Source organism: Diabrotica virgifera, chromosome 6 (assembly GCF_917563875.1).
Source record: "Diabrotica virgifera virgifera chromosome 6, PGI_DIABVI_V3a".
Taxonomy (NCBI): domain Eukaryota; kingdom Metazoa; phylum Arthropoda; class Insecta; order Coleoptera; family Chrysomelidae; genus Diabrotica; species Diabrotica virgifera.
The window spans coordinates 141,022,321-141,040,242 of NC_065448.1; the positions used below are offsets into that span (position 1 = coordinate 141,022,321).

The 17,922-nt window shown below is 35.2% G+C and overlaps 1 protein-coding gene across 5 annotated transcripts in view; it reads right to left on the reverse strand.

Annotated features, from left to right (window-relative positions):
* The window catches only part of LOC114325317 (sodium/hydrogen exchanger 9B2), a 195,533-nt gene that overhangs the window by 69,279 nt on the left and 108,332 nt on the right, over positions 1-17,922 (reverse strand). The window contains exon 1 of one of the 5 annotated variants that reach the window (XM_050653220.1): positions 1,401-1,731. The exons of the other annotated variants lie outside the window; for them this stretch is intronic. Within the exon in view, the coding sequence (XP_050509177.1) occupies positions 1,401-1,454 (54 nt within the window). The 5' untranslated portion in view covers positions 1,455-1,731. Of the gene's footprint in view, positions 1-1,400; positions 1,732-17,922 lie in introns of those variants that run through there. 5 annotated transcript variants of the gene reach the window in all.

Below are 17,922 nucleotides of genomic sequence, written 5' to 3' on the forward strand. Positions count from 1 at the left end.
TTAAGTTTTCAATAAATTACTACATAGGTAAACCGAAAATAACAGAACTAGAAAATTAAAAAAGCTATTTAAAATTAATATTATTTATGATTATTAAAATCATAAAAAGGACATACTTACACAAAAATAAATTATAATTGCAATGGTCATAATTCTGTTTTGTTGGAAACAGATGTTTGAAACAAATCAGGGTCGGAGCGAGTTATAATTTGAGCGTCACTAAATATTAATGTCAAGAAGCCGTTTCAATTAAAATTTGTAGTAAATAAGTAGTAAGTAGTAAAGTTCAAAAATAATGTGTTAAAGGACTTTCCTCAAAAGGACATCCAAAATGTGATCATTTCTACGCCAAATCGAATGATGAGTGGTATCCAGAATCGTGGTTGCAACACACTTTATTGAAATGAGTGGTGCTTGCCTTTTCTTGACTCTATAGTTCAATTATTGTTATAACTGTACTTGTAATAGTACATCGAAATTTTCAATGGATTTATTATTTTCTCAAATTTTTCTTCATTTTCCATTTGCTACTAATAGGTCTGGATCCCGCGTATGAAAAAAAAGTTGATTAAGAGCAAGCTCAAAATTTGTTAATAGCTTAAGGGTGTCTAGTCGGATAAACTTTGATATATGGGAACACTGGAACAGGGGCAGTTTTAATTGTGGAACAGGTTAAAAATTTGGAACGGTAACACCACGAAAACGGCACATTTATTTTGTCCGACAGAACAGACTTAAACTCTCCGACCAGAGATTAAACTCTCATGCAAAAATCAGACTGCTATTTATCACCTGTCATAATTCCTGTCATTTGACATATTTTACATGTTCCACTCATTAAAACGCCCATTTGGTGACAAATTGCAGTCTGATTTTTGCATGAAAGTTTAGTCTCTGTTCGAAGAGTTTAAGTCTGTTCTGTCGGACAAAATACAAGTGCCGTTTTCGTGGTCTGATAGCTCCAAATTTTTAACCTGTTCCACAATTAAAACTTCCCCTGTTCCAGTGTTCCCACATATCAAAATTTGTCCGACTAGACACCCTTAAGCTATTATCAAATTGTCAGCTTGCTATTAATCAACTTTTTTTTTCATACGCGGGATCCAGACCTATAATGATAATGTTGGTTTGCGTGCTACAAAAGTATAACTGACTCAATGCACAATAGGTTTAATTAGATATAAATAAGAAAAACATTAAAAAATTAAAAATATCTTAAATTTTGTGGGTGAATCGTTTTCTCTGACGCCCAGTGTAAATGTAAAATTAAAAAAAAATTAATATTTTAGAAGTTAAAAGAATTAAACAAGTTAAAAGTAAAATTCATATGTTATTAATAACATTCGTATTATGACGTGGAAAATATAATTAAAATAAATTATTCAAACACGTTTAATTACCTTCGGTTCTTCGGATTTGTTTTTCTGAAATTTTTTTAGCACTCGCGATATCATTGTTTAAAATATATAAACACAGACACTAGTTTAATTTTCAAAGTTACCACTCGCGCTGATCTCTGATGTTAGAACTTTATATACCTACCTACGTACGTTCGCTCAATAAAATATTTTTTTAAGCTTGAACCGTTTTCGATTTCTTTGCAGCTTTTTTCGTTAATTTTTTTAATAAACATTACGCCAGCGATGTAAACTAAACGCCAAATAGATGTATTATATTCCCATTGTACTGAAAAATGAATGTAGACGACAATATTTTACGTGTCAAGGCTGGAAGACTCACAAGCTAATAGGTATTCCTCACAAATAACAATATCACCTTAACACTTGTGTATGTGTCTGTTAAACTAATATTGGAATGTATACACTATGATAAATTGAATGACTTTATCGACATTACAGTATCAAGTACTTAAGAAATAAAAAATAAAAAACCATAAATAAATTGATAGTGTTCAAGACTTATTTACAAAAGTAATTGCAAATTTTTCTTTTAACGTCCATTAAATATCCAATGTTTATTAAAACTGTTGATATTTTAATACAATTAATAAACATAGTATCTATATAAACAATATCTATACTATTTTTGAAATACATTTGAATTTCAGATAACAAGACTACTTCATGATGAAATTTAAATATTCCTTCTTCTTTGTCAGCTTTCTCATCACTTTTTGAAAGATCTTTCGAATAATCGATAGTTAAAGTATATTTCACCAATTTACGACTATTTTCTATTAGAGATGAAAGCAGGGTTCCGGAAACATTTGCTCTAGCAAATGATCATCTACAAGTTATTAAAATACTAATAGAAAAGTGCACAGAATACAACAAGCCTATCTTTCTTATATTCGTAGACTATAAAAAGGCGTTTGATACTATAACTTATTATAAAAAGCTTCGAGCATTGGCTGACTGCCGCAGTTACTACCGCTATATTGGCTTGATTAATAGCTTCAGCAATACACCAAAAAGTTCCGAATAGAACATGGAATTAGACAAGGTCTCCTCAAAATTATTTACAGCTGTACTCGAATATATTATTAGACGAGGGCATTCAGCACAAAATAAATCGATTTTTAAATAGATATCTTCTTCTTCTTAACGTGCCCTATCAAGTCCCCTTGACGTTGGCGATTAACATGGCGAAACTGTCTCTGTCTCGAGCTATTCTAAATAGGTGTTCTGCTTTCTTTATTCCTGTCCACTCCCGGATATTCTTCAACCAAGAGGCCTGCTTTCTACCAATTCCTCTGCGTCCTTCGATTTTACCCATCATAATAAGTTGAAGAATATTATACCGGTCTCCCCTTACTACGTGTCCAAAATAGGCCATCTTTCTATATTTGATGTTATCAAGCAGCTCACGGGTAGCATTTGCTCTCTTAAGGACTGCCACATTTGTCAGCATAGCCGTCCATGGTATTTTTAGAATACGTCTGTGCAGCCACATTTCAAAAGCCTCCAAACGGTTAATGGTGGATATTTTTAATGTCCATGCTTCGACACCATACAAGAGGACTGACCAAATGTAGCATTTAATCATGCGCTTTCGAAGTTGAAATTGCAAGGTATCATTACAGAAGAATGACCTCATTTTTAAAAATGTCGTGCGGGCTATCTCGATTCTACATTTTATCTCTTTATCTGGATCTAGTTGTTCAGTAATATGGCAACCAAGATATTTAAAACTGGGTACTCTTTGAATCATATGACCATCAACATATAACCGTGAATCTTGATGGGCCAAACGGCTAAATACCATGTACTTTGTTTTTGAACAGTTTATATTTAGGCCAAACTCTCTTCCCACTCTGTCAATGGCATTTAAAAGGTGTTGTAATCCATTCATATCATCACTTAAAATAACTGTATCGTCTGCATATCTGATTGTATTTATCAGAATTCCATTAACCTTCACACCCCATTCCAAATTATGCAGCGCTTCCTTAAATATTCTATCTGAATACAAATTGAACAACAGTGGGGACAGTATACAACCCTGTCTGACGCCTCTTTGTATTTTGCATATTTCTGTTGATTTTCCATTTATGCAAGCTGTCGCTGTTTGACGCCAGTATAATTTTTCTATGATTCGTACATCTTGACAATCAACTCCTTTATCCTTTAGTATTTTAATTAATTTGTGATGTTGTACTCGATCAAAGGCCTTCTCATAGTCAATAAATACAGCAAAGACGTCTTTCCTTTGATCTCGGCATTTCTGCAATAACACATTTAGTGCAAAGAGTGCGTCCCGGGTTCCCAGTCCATTTCTGAAGCCAAATTGTGTTTCATCCTGGTCTTCTTCACATTTATCTCTGATTCTACTGTGGATGATACGTAGAAAGATTTTCAAGGTGTGGCTCATAAGGCTTATCATTCTATAGTCGCTACAGTTTTTCGGACGTTGTTTTTTTGGTAGGGTTATGAATTCGGACTTTAACCAATCTTCAGGGATATCACCAGTCGAATAAACATCATTGAAAAGTTTGACTAGTATTCCAATGTTTTCCTCATTTATGAGCTTTAACATTTCTGTAGGTATGTTGTCGGGACCAACGGCTTTATTGTTTTTTGCCAATTTTATAGCATGTTGTATTTCTGATTTTAGTATTTCTGGTCCTTCACCTTCATCTAAAGTGTCCAGTTCTTCGGGTCTATCATCATTATACAGTTCATTTATATAATTATACCAGGTAGTTCGGATTTCGTGTTCGTCTATTATCATTTTTCCCGACGAATCGGTTATAGTATGTGGAGTTTTCTTATAATAAAGACCAGCTACTTCTCTAACTTTTTTAAACATATTAAACGTATCATGTTTTTCATTCAACTTTTCTAATTTCTTGCATTTATCCTCCATCCATTTTTCTTTAGCTACCTTTATTTTTTGTTTAATTAGTTTTTGTTTTTCTTTGTATTCTGTTTTGTTATCTTTCAGTTTTCTTCTCTGCTCCATCAATTCCAGGATTTCATCAGTCATCCATTGTTGTTTTTGGTGCCTCTGCATCGTTGTCGTATATTTTTCCATTACTTTCCAGGTAAGATCTTTAAACGTGTTCCATATTTCTGTAATGATTTCATTTGTTGAATTCTTTAGCTGCTTATTCAGGTCATTTTCTATTAGCGTTTTGTTGGATGCTGATATATGTAATTTTGGTGTTTTGGGGTTTTCTTCGACTTTTTTGAGCTTCACTTGGATGTCAGCTATTAGAGGGTTATGGTCTGAACCGATATCTGCACCAGGATATGTCGTTGATCTCTTGACACCATTCTTAAATCTCTTGTTTACTAGAATATGATCTATCTGATTTCTAATTATATGAAGCGAGTTATCTCCTGGTCCCTTCCATGTATATAATCTTCTTTTGTGTAATTTGAACCATGTATTTGCGATTATCATGTCATGTTCTTGACAGAACTGGTATAATCTATCGCCTCTTTCATTGCTCTCCCCTAGTCCATATCCACCTATCAGGTCAGATCTGCGTCCTTGACCAATTTTCGCGTTAAAATCTCCAATAATATATGTGATTTCGTTCCTTTTTAGATTGTTAAGTGTCTGTTTTAATTGACTATAGAATGATTCAACATCATTGTCATATTTCTTTTCTGAAGTAGGGGCATATATCTGGATAACATTGACATTAAATGGTTTACTATTTAATTGGAGTATCGCTAGTCTGTCATTTACAGGTACAAAATTTTTTACATATTTCTTGAATTTAGATGTTATAAATATGCCAACTCCATTCCTATGATGTACGTCATCTTCTACACTTCCAGAATAGTATAGTGTGCCTTCATTTTGTTCACATGTTCCCGCTCCAGGCCAGCGGAGCTCACTGATGCCCATTATATCAATTTTTAAGCGTTTAACCTCTTGAACTAAGTTACTGAGCTTGCCTGCTGCATAGAGGCTTTTAACATTCCATGTGCCTAATCTGATTGTACTGCTAGACATCTTTAAAGTTGTCGTACTTTTTAAATTGTAGGGGTTTCGTGTGGTGACGACCGGGAAGGCCCTACAGTCTGGTGCGCACCCTTCCCTGCCGGATCTTGGTTTCCGAGATCCATGATCAGTAATACTCTGATTATGTTTGGATTGCGCCATGTTAACTTTACTCGGGAGAAATAATTGGAGTGGTTTCCCGTTGCCTTCCCCAATGATTTTTCTGGTGCATTAGGTTTACTCCTGTGGGTTGGATAATCGGAAAGGATTTTTGGATATTTGGTAGGAAACTTGGATCGGGACATGACCTCCCCTATTTGGGTTTGGGGGATAGCCATGGCTTGCGTGAGCAGGGTCGCGTCCCTGAAATAGATCTGACTTACACCGGGGTCGTATAAGTGTATCTATCCGCTACTACATTAAATAGATATATACACCGTTTTTATACGTCAACGCTCTTCCGGTAGGGATCTATGGAGGAGTGTCACCGAGCCGCAAGCCCTTATCCCTTGCCGTACCGCTCCTCCATAGGCCGATCAGACACCAGCTTATTCCAGACCAAATCGTAGATTCTTTTTAGAATTTTAGGCTACGACGTCAGCCTTTTTATTTTTCTATTCACCGGGCTGGGGCCCGAACCTCGATCGCCTCGACCGCATATCCACTAGATTTGTTAATCGTGCGCGTCAGTCCGCTTGGCTAATCTGATCGACCGATTTTTAAATACAGCACCTAAAGACTTGCAGATTTTTGCATTATGTTCTGGATGACGTCAGGAAAAAAGTCTACTATTCACAAATGGATTAAAATGCATAATTGCACTTTAAAGTGCATAAAATGCATCCAAAAGTGCATAAACACGTCAAAACCAGTATACTAGGACCAAATTTTGTTATTCGGGGGTTTTTGGGGTCACTGAGCACGAATACGCCATCAGAATTGACCTCCGGATCACCTGATGCCCAAGGAACGTTATCTTCTGGAGTTTCGAGGGTTTTTGGCATTAAATTGATGCAAACGGATGACTCACGGGTTTTTGCGGTCGCTAAACACGAAGATGCTATCAGAATTGACCTCCGAGCTTCATGGTGCCCAGAGTGGCTATTAAGGCACGTCACCTTCTGAAGTTTCGAGGGCTTTCGACATTTAATTGATGCAAATGGATTACTGGAGGATTTTTGAGGTCGGTAAACACGAATGTGTAATCAGAACCGACCTTCGGAAAACCTTCTGCCCACGGTCATTGCATAGGACGTCATCTTCTGGAGTTTCGAGCGTTTTTGGCATTCAATGTACCCAAATTGATTACTCAATGGTTTTTGAGGTCGTTAAACACGAATAAGCCATCAGAATTGACTCCTGGATCAACTGGTACCCAAGGTCACTGCTAGAGACGTTCTGGAGATTCGAGGGTTTTCGGCATTAAATTAATGCAAACGAATTATTCACGGGTTTTTGGGGTTGTTAAACAAGCATACGCTATCACACTTGACCTCCGGAGTACCTGGTGTCCAGGATCACTGCAAGGGACGTCATCTTCTGGAGTTTCGAGGGTTTTCGGTACTCAAATGATGCAAGCGGATTAAATAGGGGTTTTTTGGGGTTGTTGAATACGAATACGACATCATAACAGACACCGAAGCACGTGCTCAGTGCAAGTGATCTTCTGGAGTTTCGGTACTAAATTGTTGCAAACGGATTACTTTTGGGTTTTTGGGGTTGTTGAACACTAATCTGACTTAGATGAAGGATTCTGGAGTATCTAGTGATTACGATTAACGCATAATAACACTATCAAAATAGAATATAGTAAATCAATCTTAAAATAAATAAAGGAAAGTCATTGTCACATATAAATTGAGTTTATATTTATAAATAGCTAAAAAAATTGAATAGCTCAACATAGTTATTTTAATAAGAAGTCTATAAATAGCAAAGAAAATTTCACCAATTTGACCCCTTGCCCAAAAATTTAGTTGCTCAGAGATCGCTTTCTGTGACTACTATCATAATAATAAAATTATACCAGTCGAATCATTGATTTAAGAATGTGAGAATAAGTCAACAGTATAACCAGTTTAATTAGTCAACAATGGATCCAGTTGATCGTTCAAGTTCATATTGTTAGAATATGACGTTCCCTAGGCTCCAGGTGCTCTGGTGTCTATTCTAATGGCGCATGTTTAGCAAACCCAAAAACCCATGACTAATCCGATTTCATCAATTTAGTACCGAAAACTCTAGAAACTACAGAAGATAACGTGCCTCTGGCGGCAGGTGCTCCTTGGATAGGATCTGATGGCGTATTTCTGTTCAGTAACCACAACAACCGATGAGTAATCCGTTTGCATCAATTTAGTACCGAAAACTCTGAAAACTCCAGAAGATGACGCATGACGTGCCCTAGGCACCAGGTAATATGGTGTCTGTTCTGATCGTGTATTTCTGTTCAGTAACCACAAAAACCTACGAGTAATCCGTTTGCATCAATGTTTGCATCAGAAGATGACGTCTCTTGCAGTGACCCTGGGCACCAGGTGCTCCGTGGGTCTGTTCGGATGGCATATTCGTGTTTAGCGACCTCAAGAACCCTTGACTAATACATTTGCATAAATTTAATGCTGAAAACGCTCGAAACTCAGAAAACTAATGCCCAGTGACCGTGGACACCAGATTTTCCGCAGGTCGGTTCTGATTAGACATTCGTGTTAAGCGACCTCAAAAACGCTCCAGTAATCCATTTGTATCAATTAAATGCCGAAAACCCTCGAAACTCCAGAAGATGACTTCCCTTGACCCTTGCACCAAGTGTTCCGTGGGTCTGTTCTGATGGCATATTCGTATTTAGCGACCTCAAGAACCCTTGAGTAATCCATTTGCATTAATTTAATGCCGAAAATTCTGGAAACTCCAGAAGATGACGTCCCTTGCAGTGACCTTGGGTACCAGGTGATCCCGGTTTCAATGGCGTATTTGTGCTCAGTGACTCCAGAAACCCCCCGAATAACAAAATTTGGTCCTTAGTAAACTGGTTTAGACGTGTTTATGCACTTTTGGATTCATTTTATGCACTTTAAAGTGCAATTATGCATTCTCATTTGTGAATAGTAGCATTTTTTCCTGACGTCATCATAAACATAAAGCAAAAGGTTGCAAGTTTCTAGGTGCTGTATTTAAAAATCGATTTTTTCGGGTGTTTTTAGTGCTAAATGCCCTCGTCTCTATGTTCAAACGAATGGAACAAGAGGATAATATGGGAATTAATATCAATGGAGAGAATCTGAACCCCCTTAGATTTGCCGATGACATCGTTTTAATAGCTGGCTGGTGGAGTTAATAAAGTTACAAAAATACTGGAAACGCTCTATGAAGCGTCAAAAAAAAATTGGTCTTAGAATTGGCACATCAATCCACTTACAATACGTCAAAAGACATTTGGTATGTCTTTGATAGATTGAACAACATTTATGTTGATTTTATTGTTTTAAAAGCAAGGTTTTTCACCAGTGTGTTTTACCGGTTCTTACCATCAGAAATAGAGTACGAAACATAGAAATAAGAAGAAAAGGGGTCATAGATGCAGTTGAAAGAATAGCCATGGCTAAATTGACCAAGACAAGAGGCACATCGAAGCAGAGGAAGACCATCGACTATATGGAAGGATGATATAAAGCCCATCACCACAAATTGCTGGAAAAAAAAGACAGGTGGAAAATTTTACGGAAGGCCTACTTTCAGCAATGGACGAATATAGGCTCATTGATGATATTTAAAACTTTGACAGCAATGAACGAATAGAGAGATATCGCAAATGCATTTTTATCGCACGCTAATAGCGGAATACGCTATTTTGACATGTACGCAAGCGCAGAGTGAATGTTACGCTAATACCGGATAACGTGTCCCGCTATTTAGGTTGAAATAAGGGACGGTAATAACGTTAACGCTAATTTGACATTTGGGATGAAACATAAAAATAATTTATAGAATACAAATTTTATAAACTAAAAACTGTGAATCATCTTGTTTCTTGTGTTGAGAAATACGTTGCGTTCTTATTTTGTCTACAATAGACTACTTTTTGTGGTTATGATATTTTATATTATTTTGATACTGATTATTTATATTTATTGTTTGTCAAATCATTAAAATTAAAATACATGTCAACCTGCTCAATATCCAAATTCATTTTTCAATAAAAAACAATTATTATTCAACATTAATTTCCAGGTTACATTTTAATCCCAAAAGTCGGTTGTCATAATAACGTTAAGGCCCGCCCCCAGAACATTTGCGATAACTCTGTTGATGCCTGTGTTGGAATACACCGTTATCCCTTATTTACGTCTTGACACACTAATAACGTTTGCCTTTGCGATATCTCTCTAATATCAATTAACGGAACACTAGTGAATAATTTCAGATATGTGTTTTTTGGCATTTTTCGGATTTTAAATCGGTTATAACTTTAAAACTGTTAACTTTTGAGAAAAATGTCAAGAAACTTATTTTATTTAGAATATTCCAAAGAAACTAAAAAAATATTTTTCGGAGGAAAATAGGAGATTTTTGAAATAGAGCTCGCCGCACCGGCAAAAAAATTGGATAAACACGCATATTTAACAATTAAAAAACAACAGTATAAATTAAGGTTAGACGCAATCACTCTTCAGAATCTTGAAGCTGAATGTCTAAACTTCAATTTAAATATCTGGCAACCTCAAAAATACTAATTTTAGATATGAGTTTTTAGGCCTCGAAAATGCGTATTTTCGCATTTTTTAGATTTTAAATCGCCTATAACTCGAAAACTATCAATTTTTAAGAAAAATTACAAGATACCTTTCCTGTTTAAAATGACCCAAAAAACCTAAAGATTTATGTTCCAGAGCAAAAAAACGTAATATTTTGTATTTGTTTAAAAAAATTGTTTAAACAATTTTTGCCCAAAAATTCCGCCTAGCACCCTTCAGATTTGTTTAAAGGGGACATTTTTGAATAGAAATCCACAAAGAAACCGAATCAGAAATTTTTTTCAGACGGGAGCGGTCTCACCACATGGACTAATATAAATTTCATATAATTGAAGTTTGTGAGAATCTTCCAAATATAACAGATAATGATAATTTTAACATAAAAACTAGACAGTATAAGAATAATTGATCAAATTCTAAGTTCGTTAAATAGTAGATTTGATATATGATGTTTGGTTATGATAATTTTTTTTAGTGATAATATTACATTAACCCTTAACTTGGCGGTGTGTACTCCAGGATACGTTATTGATTAAAATTCATTTCTCTATATATATGTAAAGTTGACGCGAGATTTTAGACGTACCCTCTCCATAAAGCATTCTCCTAACCAATAAATTAATTTGAATGTCATACACAGAGATTTCCACCAATGAGAGAGCGTTTTATGTAAGCCTGCTAAAAATGGCTTCCAAAGAAGGTGTTAGTTTGTGTTATTCGGAAAGTAAATTCATTTTTTAAATGTTTTAAGTTGTTATATGAATTGGTAAACTATAATCCTAGATAATTGGGCCTGCAACAAACAATCGTATAAAATAATATTCAGGATTTGTTTATAAAAGAACAGATAGGATCACTTTGAAAAGTAGTGTCTCTGAAAATACATTGCTAGGTTAGCGGCAATTTAGATAGTATCCTTGAATATACATTGGCAGATACTGATGAAAATTGAATGAGTATCTTTTTAGATACATTACCCGGTATATGAACAAATACTATCTGTTTCTTATTAGCTACTTTACCCATTAGACTTTAGAGGATTAACAGGAAAGTGATAAAAACATTTGGTATATTATGTTTGTAACGATTTATCGCATGTTCTTATCTAATCCCAAAGCTTGTATGTATGTCCCAGCTTGTATGTATGAATCATATACATATGTATGTCCCGTCAATATTTCTTGAAAATATTAGTATAAAAAATGTTACAGTATGTTTTCATATTATCGAATTCTATTTTTTTTAACGCTTTTATTTAGTTCAATAGTTTGCGTCAAATCTTTAGACGTTAATTTGACTGCCTTTTCTTCAATGCAAATGAATGAAAATTTGCAGACATATGCATTCGCGGGAACAATACACGAATAGTCAATAAAAAATTTTTTTTCATGTTTACTAATTGTTTAAATAAAAAAAAAACGATTTTAATGGAGAATGCTTAAATTCTTTTGTTTCTTACAATGTAAAAACCTAAAACTTTTACGGATTGTATAGCTAATGATATAAACAATACATAATTTCACTTTTACGTTAATTGTTTACGTTATGCTTCATTAATAAATAATAAAGTTTCAAATTTTTTGCCGATTCCGACTACTTTTCATGTTAGTACAGCATATGTTTTATACATTTTAATAAACATGACGATATATTTTAATGTTTTAAAAGGGTAAGACTAAAAAGTAAAAAATAAAAAAATATGAAAAAAAAATTTTAAGATACGCTTTTCTTTAGTTAAGAGTGACTAAAATTAAAAATATAAAAAAATCAACTAAAAAGCAAAAAATAAAAAAAAAATTGAAAAAATCTAACACATTCCTTAAAGAGAAGCGTGGGGCGAAAACAGTTTATTCGATGAACACGCGCCACGCTTTTTTTTTGACGGATGTGTTAGATTTTTTCATTTTTTTTTATTTTTTGCTTTTTAGTTGATTTTTTTTAATATTTTTAATTTTAGTCACTCTTAACTAAAGAAAAGCGTCTCTTAAAAATTTTTTTTTCATATTTTTTTATTTATATATTAGGTATATACAGTGCCTCTATAAAGTAACGCATAAATTCCCGAAACAGATAGATTTTTATTTTTAAATTACGATTTTTTGGCATAATACTAGTGACGTTATCCATCTGGGCGTGATGACAATATCGATGACACCGAAAAATAAGATTCGTAGTCACGTCATATATTCGTAGAATATACCTGGAGAAGATGTCAGAAAAGATCTCTTCGGACACTTTCCAACTTTTACAACCAAAGGACGATGCCGAAACTGTTGCAAAGGACAAACAGCGATGAGTTGTACAAAATGTAGGGCGAGATTATGTTTGATGGAATTCCGTAATTTTGTAATTTTTTATACTTATAATTACTTTTTATTTTTATTTTTTGAGTGTTCCAAGTTTTATTTGAAGTTTTGAATTTAAGTTTTAAAATAAATGTTTGATCATCATTGTAGTTTATTTATAATTTATAAATGTCCATGATTATATATTAATTGATTCAATACTATGTGTATGGTTGAAACACCTACACAAAAAGCCATCTATTCATAATTGAAGTAACACAAAATTCCAAAAAATAAAATGACAACATTAGACAAATCTACAAAAAATTTTCGCTATAGTCTTGAAAATTCTAAAGACTTTTAGCGGAACAATTTATTGTAGATTTGTTTATTGTTTTCATTATATTTTGTGGAATTTTGATAGTTTTGTTTTAATTCAATGACACAATAATATTTAATATATTGGTCCAAACTACAAATATACATCTTGGCAATGTATCTTTCTAGATACGGAGGTATTTTTTTTTTAATAACCTGGCAATGTATCTATTGGGCATCAGTACTTGTTTTATAGTGTTCCTGGCAATGTGCTTTGCGAGGTACATTGTAATGTACGGTACGCCTAGTAGTGTATGTCAATGATGTCAATAAAATGTCAAAAAATTTAAAATAGAAAAAAAAAATGTAATTGACTCTGATAATGGAGCCCTCTAAAAATGACATCCAGTAAGCAAAAACATTTTTCTTACAGCGGTTATAGGCGCCAAGTTAAGGGTTAAGTGACGATGATATTTAAAAAAAAACTGTTTTGCTCTTCAACAAAAGCTAACTAATCACTTTTTCATTAAGGATTCTCCTCACTTTAACTGTCTGTAGCCAGGGCTGCTTTATCCATTAGGCAATATAGGCAGTTGCCTAGGGCGGCAACTTATGAGAGGGCGGCAAAAATACTGTACAAAAAATATTTGTATATAAAAATTGAAATCGAATAACATTTAAGTACATCGTACATCCATCAATGGAATATAAGTGATCATTAATTTCTAGAAAACAAATTGCATTTTCTTAACACTATTCATTCAAAAAGGACAGAAGTTGTAAATTTAGGGATTATTGGGCCGTCGGCAGCACCGCAAAGCCGGCGGGCGCACTGTTCTATAATTTTTTTAAACTCAAGCCTTTTGGGTTATTCGTGGTTGAAAATTTGCCATTTTCATTGAAAAATGTCGCCTTTTCGGGCGGTTTTTTGCGAATACCTGAAAAATTATGCATCTAACGAAAAAAAACTATGTAAAACATTTTTGTAGCTTATGAAAAATCAAAGAGATTCGTTCCTTCATAAATCTTCTAGTGATAACATAAAAAGGGATATGGTAGGTGAAAAGACATTTTTTTGTGCATGCTCAAATCGGTGTGTTTAACTTAATAACAGAGAAATGGTCGATTTTAAGGGTATAATGCTATCAATATCTTTTGTAAGTACTGCCTGAAAAGAGCTTTAAAACGACCGCAATGTTAAATTTCGATTACATTCAAATTAAAAGAGATATCTCTCTCCTGTCGTTTCCCCATTACTGAGGATCGTGATTTCTTCCAATATTCCTAACAATGTTTCTCCATTGGTCTCTATCTTCAGCTGCTCTAAGAGCTGCGCAGAATGAGTTTCCAGCTGAATGCTTTATTTGGTCAGACCATCTAGTTGGTGATCGTCCTCTTGATCTTCTCCCCGGAACGTTTCCAGAAACAATTAATCTCTCCAAACTGTCGTCACCTCTGCGAACTACGTGACCAAAGAATTGCAGAATTCGTTGCAGACATATTGTGGACAGCCTTTTTTTAATATTGAGTTGGTTTAGAATGGAAAAGTTTGTCCTATGAGCTGTCCAAGGTATGCGCAGCATTCTTCTCCAGCACCACATCTCAAAGGCATCAATTTTTTGGCGCTCGCATGCGCGAAGAGTCCAAGTCTCTGCTCCGTATAGAAATATTGAGAATACAAGGGCATTCACCAGTCTCATCTTGATATTTTGAGAGATAGATCTGTCTTTCCAAACTTTAGTTAGGCGACTCATCGCATTTTTTGCCATACCAATACGTCTCCGAACTTCTGCTTCACAGTTACCATCGTTAGTTATACTAGACCCGAGATAGACAAAGGTGTTTACTATCTGGTATTCCTGTAATATGTTAGTCAGTTGAATAGTGTCAAATCTGTCGACCACCATTATTTTTGTCTTAGCTTTATTGATTTTCAGACCAACTCTATTGCTTTCGTACTCAACTCTTCGCAGAAGATCAAACATTTCTTGCTCATTTGCTGCTATAAGTGTAGTGTCATCAGCAAATCTTAAATTGGAGATTTTCTTACCAGCTACTGTTACTCCACCGGCCCATCCTTCTAAAACCATCCTCATGACATGTTCACCATAAATGTTAAATAAGTCAGGTGACAACACGCATCCTTGTCTAACACCTCTCTCGGTCTTGAATTGGTTTGAGAACTTCTGATCTAGTCGTACTGTCGCTATGTTAGACTGGTATAGATTTTTAATAAGTGTCACCAGGTGCATTGGTGCGCCCATTTCTATTAAAATTGACCACAGATTTATCCAGCTTACACAATCAAATGCCTTTTGGTAGTCAACGAAGCATATAATCATAGGTACTTGAAATTCTCTAGACTTTTCAATGAGTTGTCTCAGGTTCAGGATTTGTTCCCTTGTACCTTTACCCTTTACAAACCCCGCTTGTTCCTGAGGTATTTGGTAATGTAGATAGGTTTTTAATCTGTTTTTGATGATATGCAACAAGATTTTACTAGCATGTGTTATTAGTGACAGTGTGCGGTAGTTTTCACATCTGGTAGTAGTTCCTTTTTTGTGTAGTGGGATATAAATTGAGGTACACCAATCAGATGGCCATTTTCCTGAATTCCAAACAGCGACACAGATAGAATGGATGATATGTAATCCTTTGTCACCTAGTAACTGTAGTATTTCACATGGTATTGAATCAATGCCTGGGGATTTATTTCCCTTTAGTGATTTAATTGCATCTTTGACTTCAGCGAGTAAGACAGTAGGTTCTCTAGAGTAGTCAGAAGGCCACTGATTTTCTGCTGATACCTCGTTATTTTTATATAGCTCGCCACAGTAGTTTCGCCATGTTTCCAATATTTCATCAGTATCGGTCTTTAAATTACCTTCCTTATCTATTACAGACCACGTTTGAGGTTTAAACTCTCTGGTAAGGAGTTTGATCTTCTGGAATAAGTCACTCGGTTCATTTCGACAGCCATGTTCCTCTATCTCTCTGCATATTTGAGAGATGTAATCAGCTTTATCTTTGCGGCACTGTTTTCTGATTTCTCTCGATAACGCTCTGTATTCATCGTTTGTGCCGTATCTAGTTTTATGTGCTTTTCTGCGTTGAATCACAGTCCACGTATTATCGGATATCCATGGCTTACGGCCAGTGGAAACCGCTGCCTCACAGTCTTTTGCAGCCTCGATTACCTTATCTTTGAGATAGATCCAAGTGCTCTCAGGGTCATTATCTACTTGGTCTAAAGAAAGAGCATCTTCTAGGTTTTGTCGGAAGTCATTGATTTTTGATGGACTTAGAAACATGACTTTTCTCTGGGGTCTTCTTTTGGGGACTTTAAAACGAAGTCGAACGTTCAATACCAAGAGTTGATGATCGCTTCCACAGTCTGCGCCAGGATATGTTTTACAGTTGATGGACGACGATTTCCATCTTGATCTTATTAGGATGTAGTCTATTTGATTCCTTGTTCGTCCATCTGGGCTGCGCCATGTGTATAATCTCCGTGGATGATGTTGATATAATGTGTTTGTAATTGTAAGATGTTGTTCTACACAGAACTCCACTAGACGGTCACCATTCTCATTTCTCTGTCCTAGTCCATTTTTGCCCAGCACTCCTTCAATATTTTCATTAGATGACCCCACTTTGGCGTTAAAATCTCCTAAAATTATGACGAGTTCACGATTCGGAATAGCGCGAACAGTTTCTTCTAAACAACCATAGAACCTGTTGATGTCTTCTTCTTGTGCAGCTGTTGTAGGAGCGTATACCTGGACAAGGTGTAGGGTATTGGTGGATATTCTCATTTTAAGGGATATTATCCTGTCATCAATAGTATTATATCCAATTACGCAGTCGTTAAGTTTAGAGGGTACAATTATTGCGACTCCATTTGTACTTTTGTTATCTGGGTCTGAAAAATAGACGACGTTGCCAGCAGTTGTTTTAAAATGCCCTTTTCCTCTCCAGTGAGCTTCTGAAAGTCCCAGTACCGAAAGATTGTGGTCTGCCATTTCTTTTTCAATTATGTGTAACTTTTCAGGATTTTGGATCAGTCCCTGGACGTTCCATGTACCAATTCGCTGACATTTTCTTAAATTAAATGAAAATTTGGATTCAGTCGCACAATTTCTGCCAGGTGCCTGATCCCTCACACCTTGGCAGCCGGTAGCAAATTTCACACCATCCGACCCGGAACCGAGATGGCGCCGAGCGTGAGTCGGGTCGCTACACATTCCATCTTCACTTGCCGAAATTGTCATCGTTATGGGAAGAAATTCTCTTGGGAAAATAGTGCAGTGGTTTCCCTTTGCCTTCTGCACCGCTGTATATGTGCCGTTTCTGTGGCTATCATTCTCGCCGCATGGTCAGTTTTGTAACAGCCAGCTGCCACTGTCCAACCTATCACCATGTCTGGCTACCCTCACTTAGTTTAGCCTGCAGACCAATGCAGTTGCCCGGGATGTGGCACGTGGAGCCATAAGTGAGAGTTGAGTGCCTTATGAGGACCAGTTATCAAAAACCATCTCCCGTCTATGACGTTTGATGTGGTCGTTCCAATAAAAGGTGCTACCTCTATAACACACTCATACACCCCAAGAGAGATATGGTGCAACAAAAAAGGATGATTAATTTATTTTAAGATAAAATGCGAAGTATGTATATTAACCCCTCATCCACCAGATTTAAATGCATCGTTTTGCCTCTATATTATCTTTTACTATAGTGTTATTTCTATGTTCAACAAGTTGGACGGGTTTAAAATGTATGGTTTTTGAAAAAATAAGATCAAATTATAGAGATCCTTTTAATTTTTTTTTTAAATCTTCCTTTTTCTCCATGTAACTCGAAAATGATAATGAGATACAGTAATGAAAGAAAAATGAAATTGTTATCTAAAAGAAAACCTACATTTTTGTAAGGTATTTTTTACGTATATATATATTTTTTACGTATATCACTTTCGAATTACATGAAGAAAAAGGAATATTTTTAAGGAAATTTAAAAATATGCTCTATAATTCGATCTTATTCTTTTCAAAAACCATTCATTTTAACTTCAAACCATTTCAACTTTGTGAATATAGAAATAATACTGTAGTAGAAGGTATTGTAGAAGGAAAACGATGCATTTCAATTCT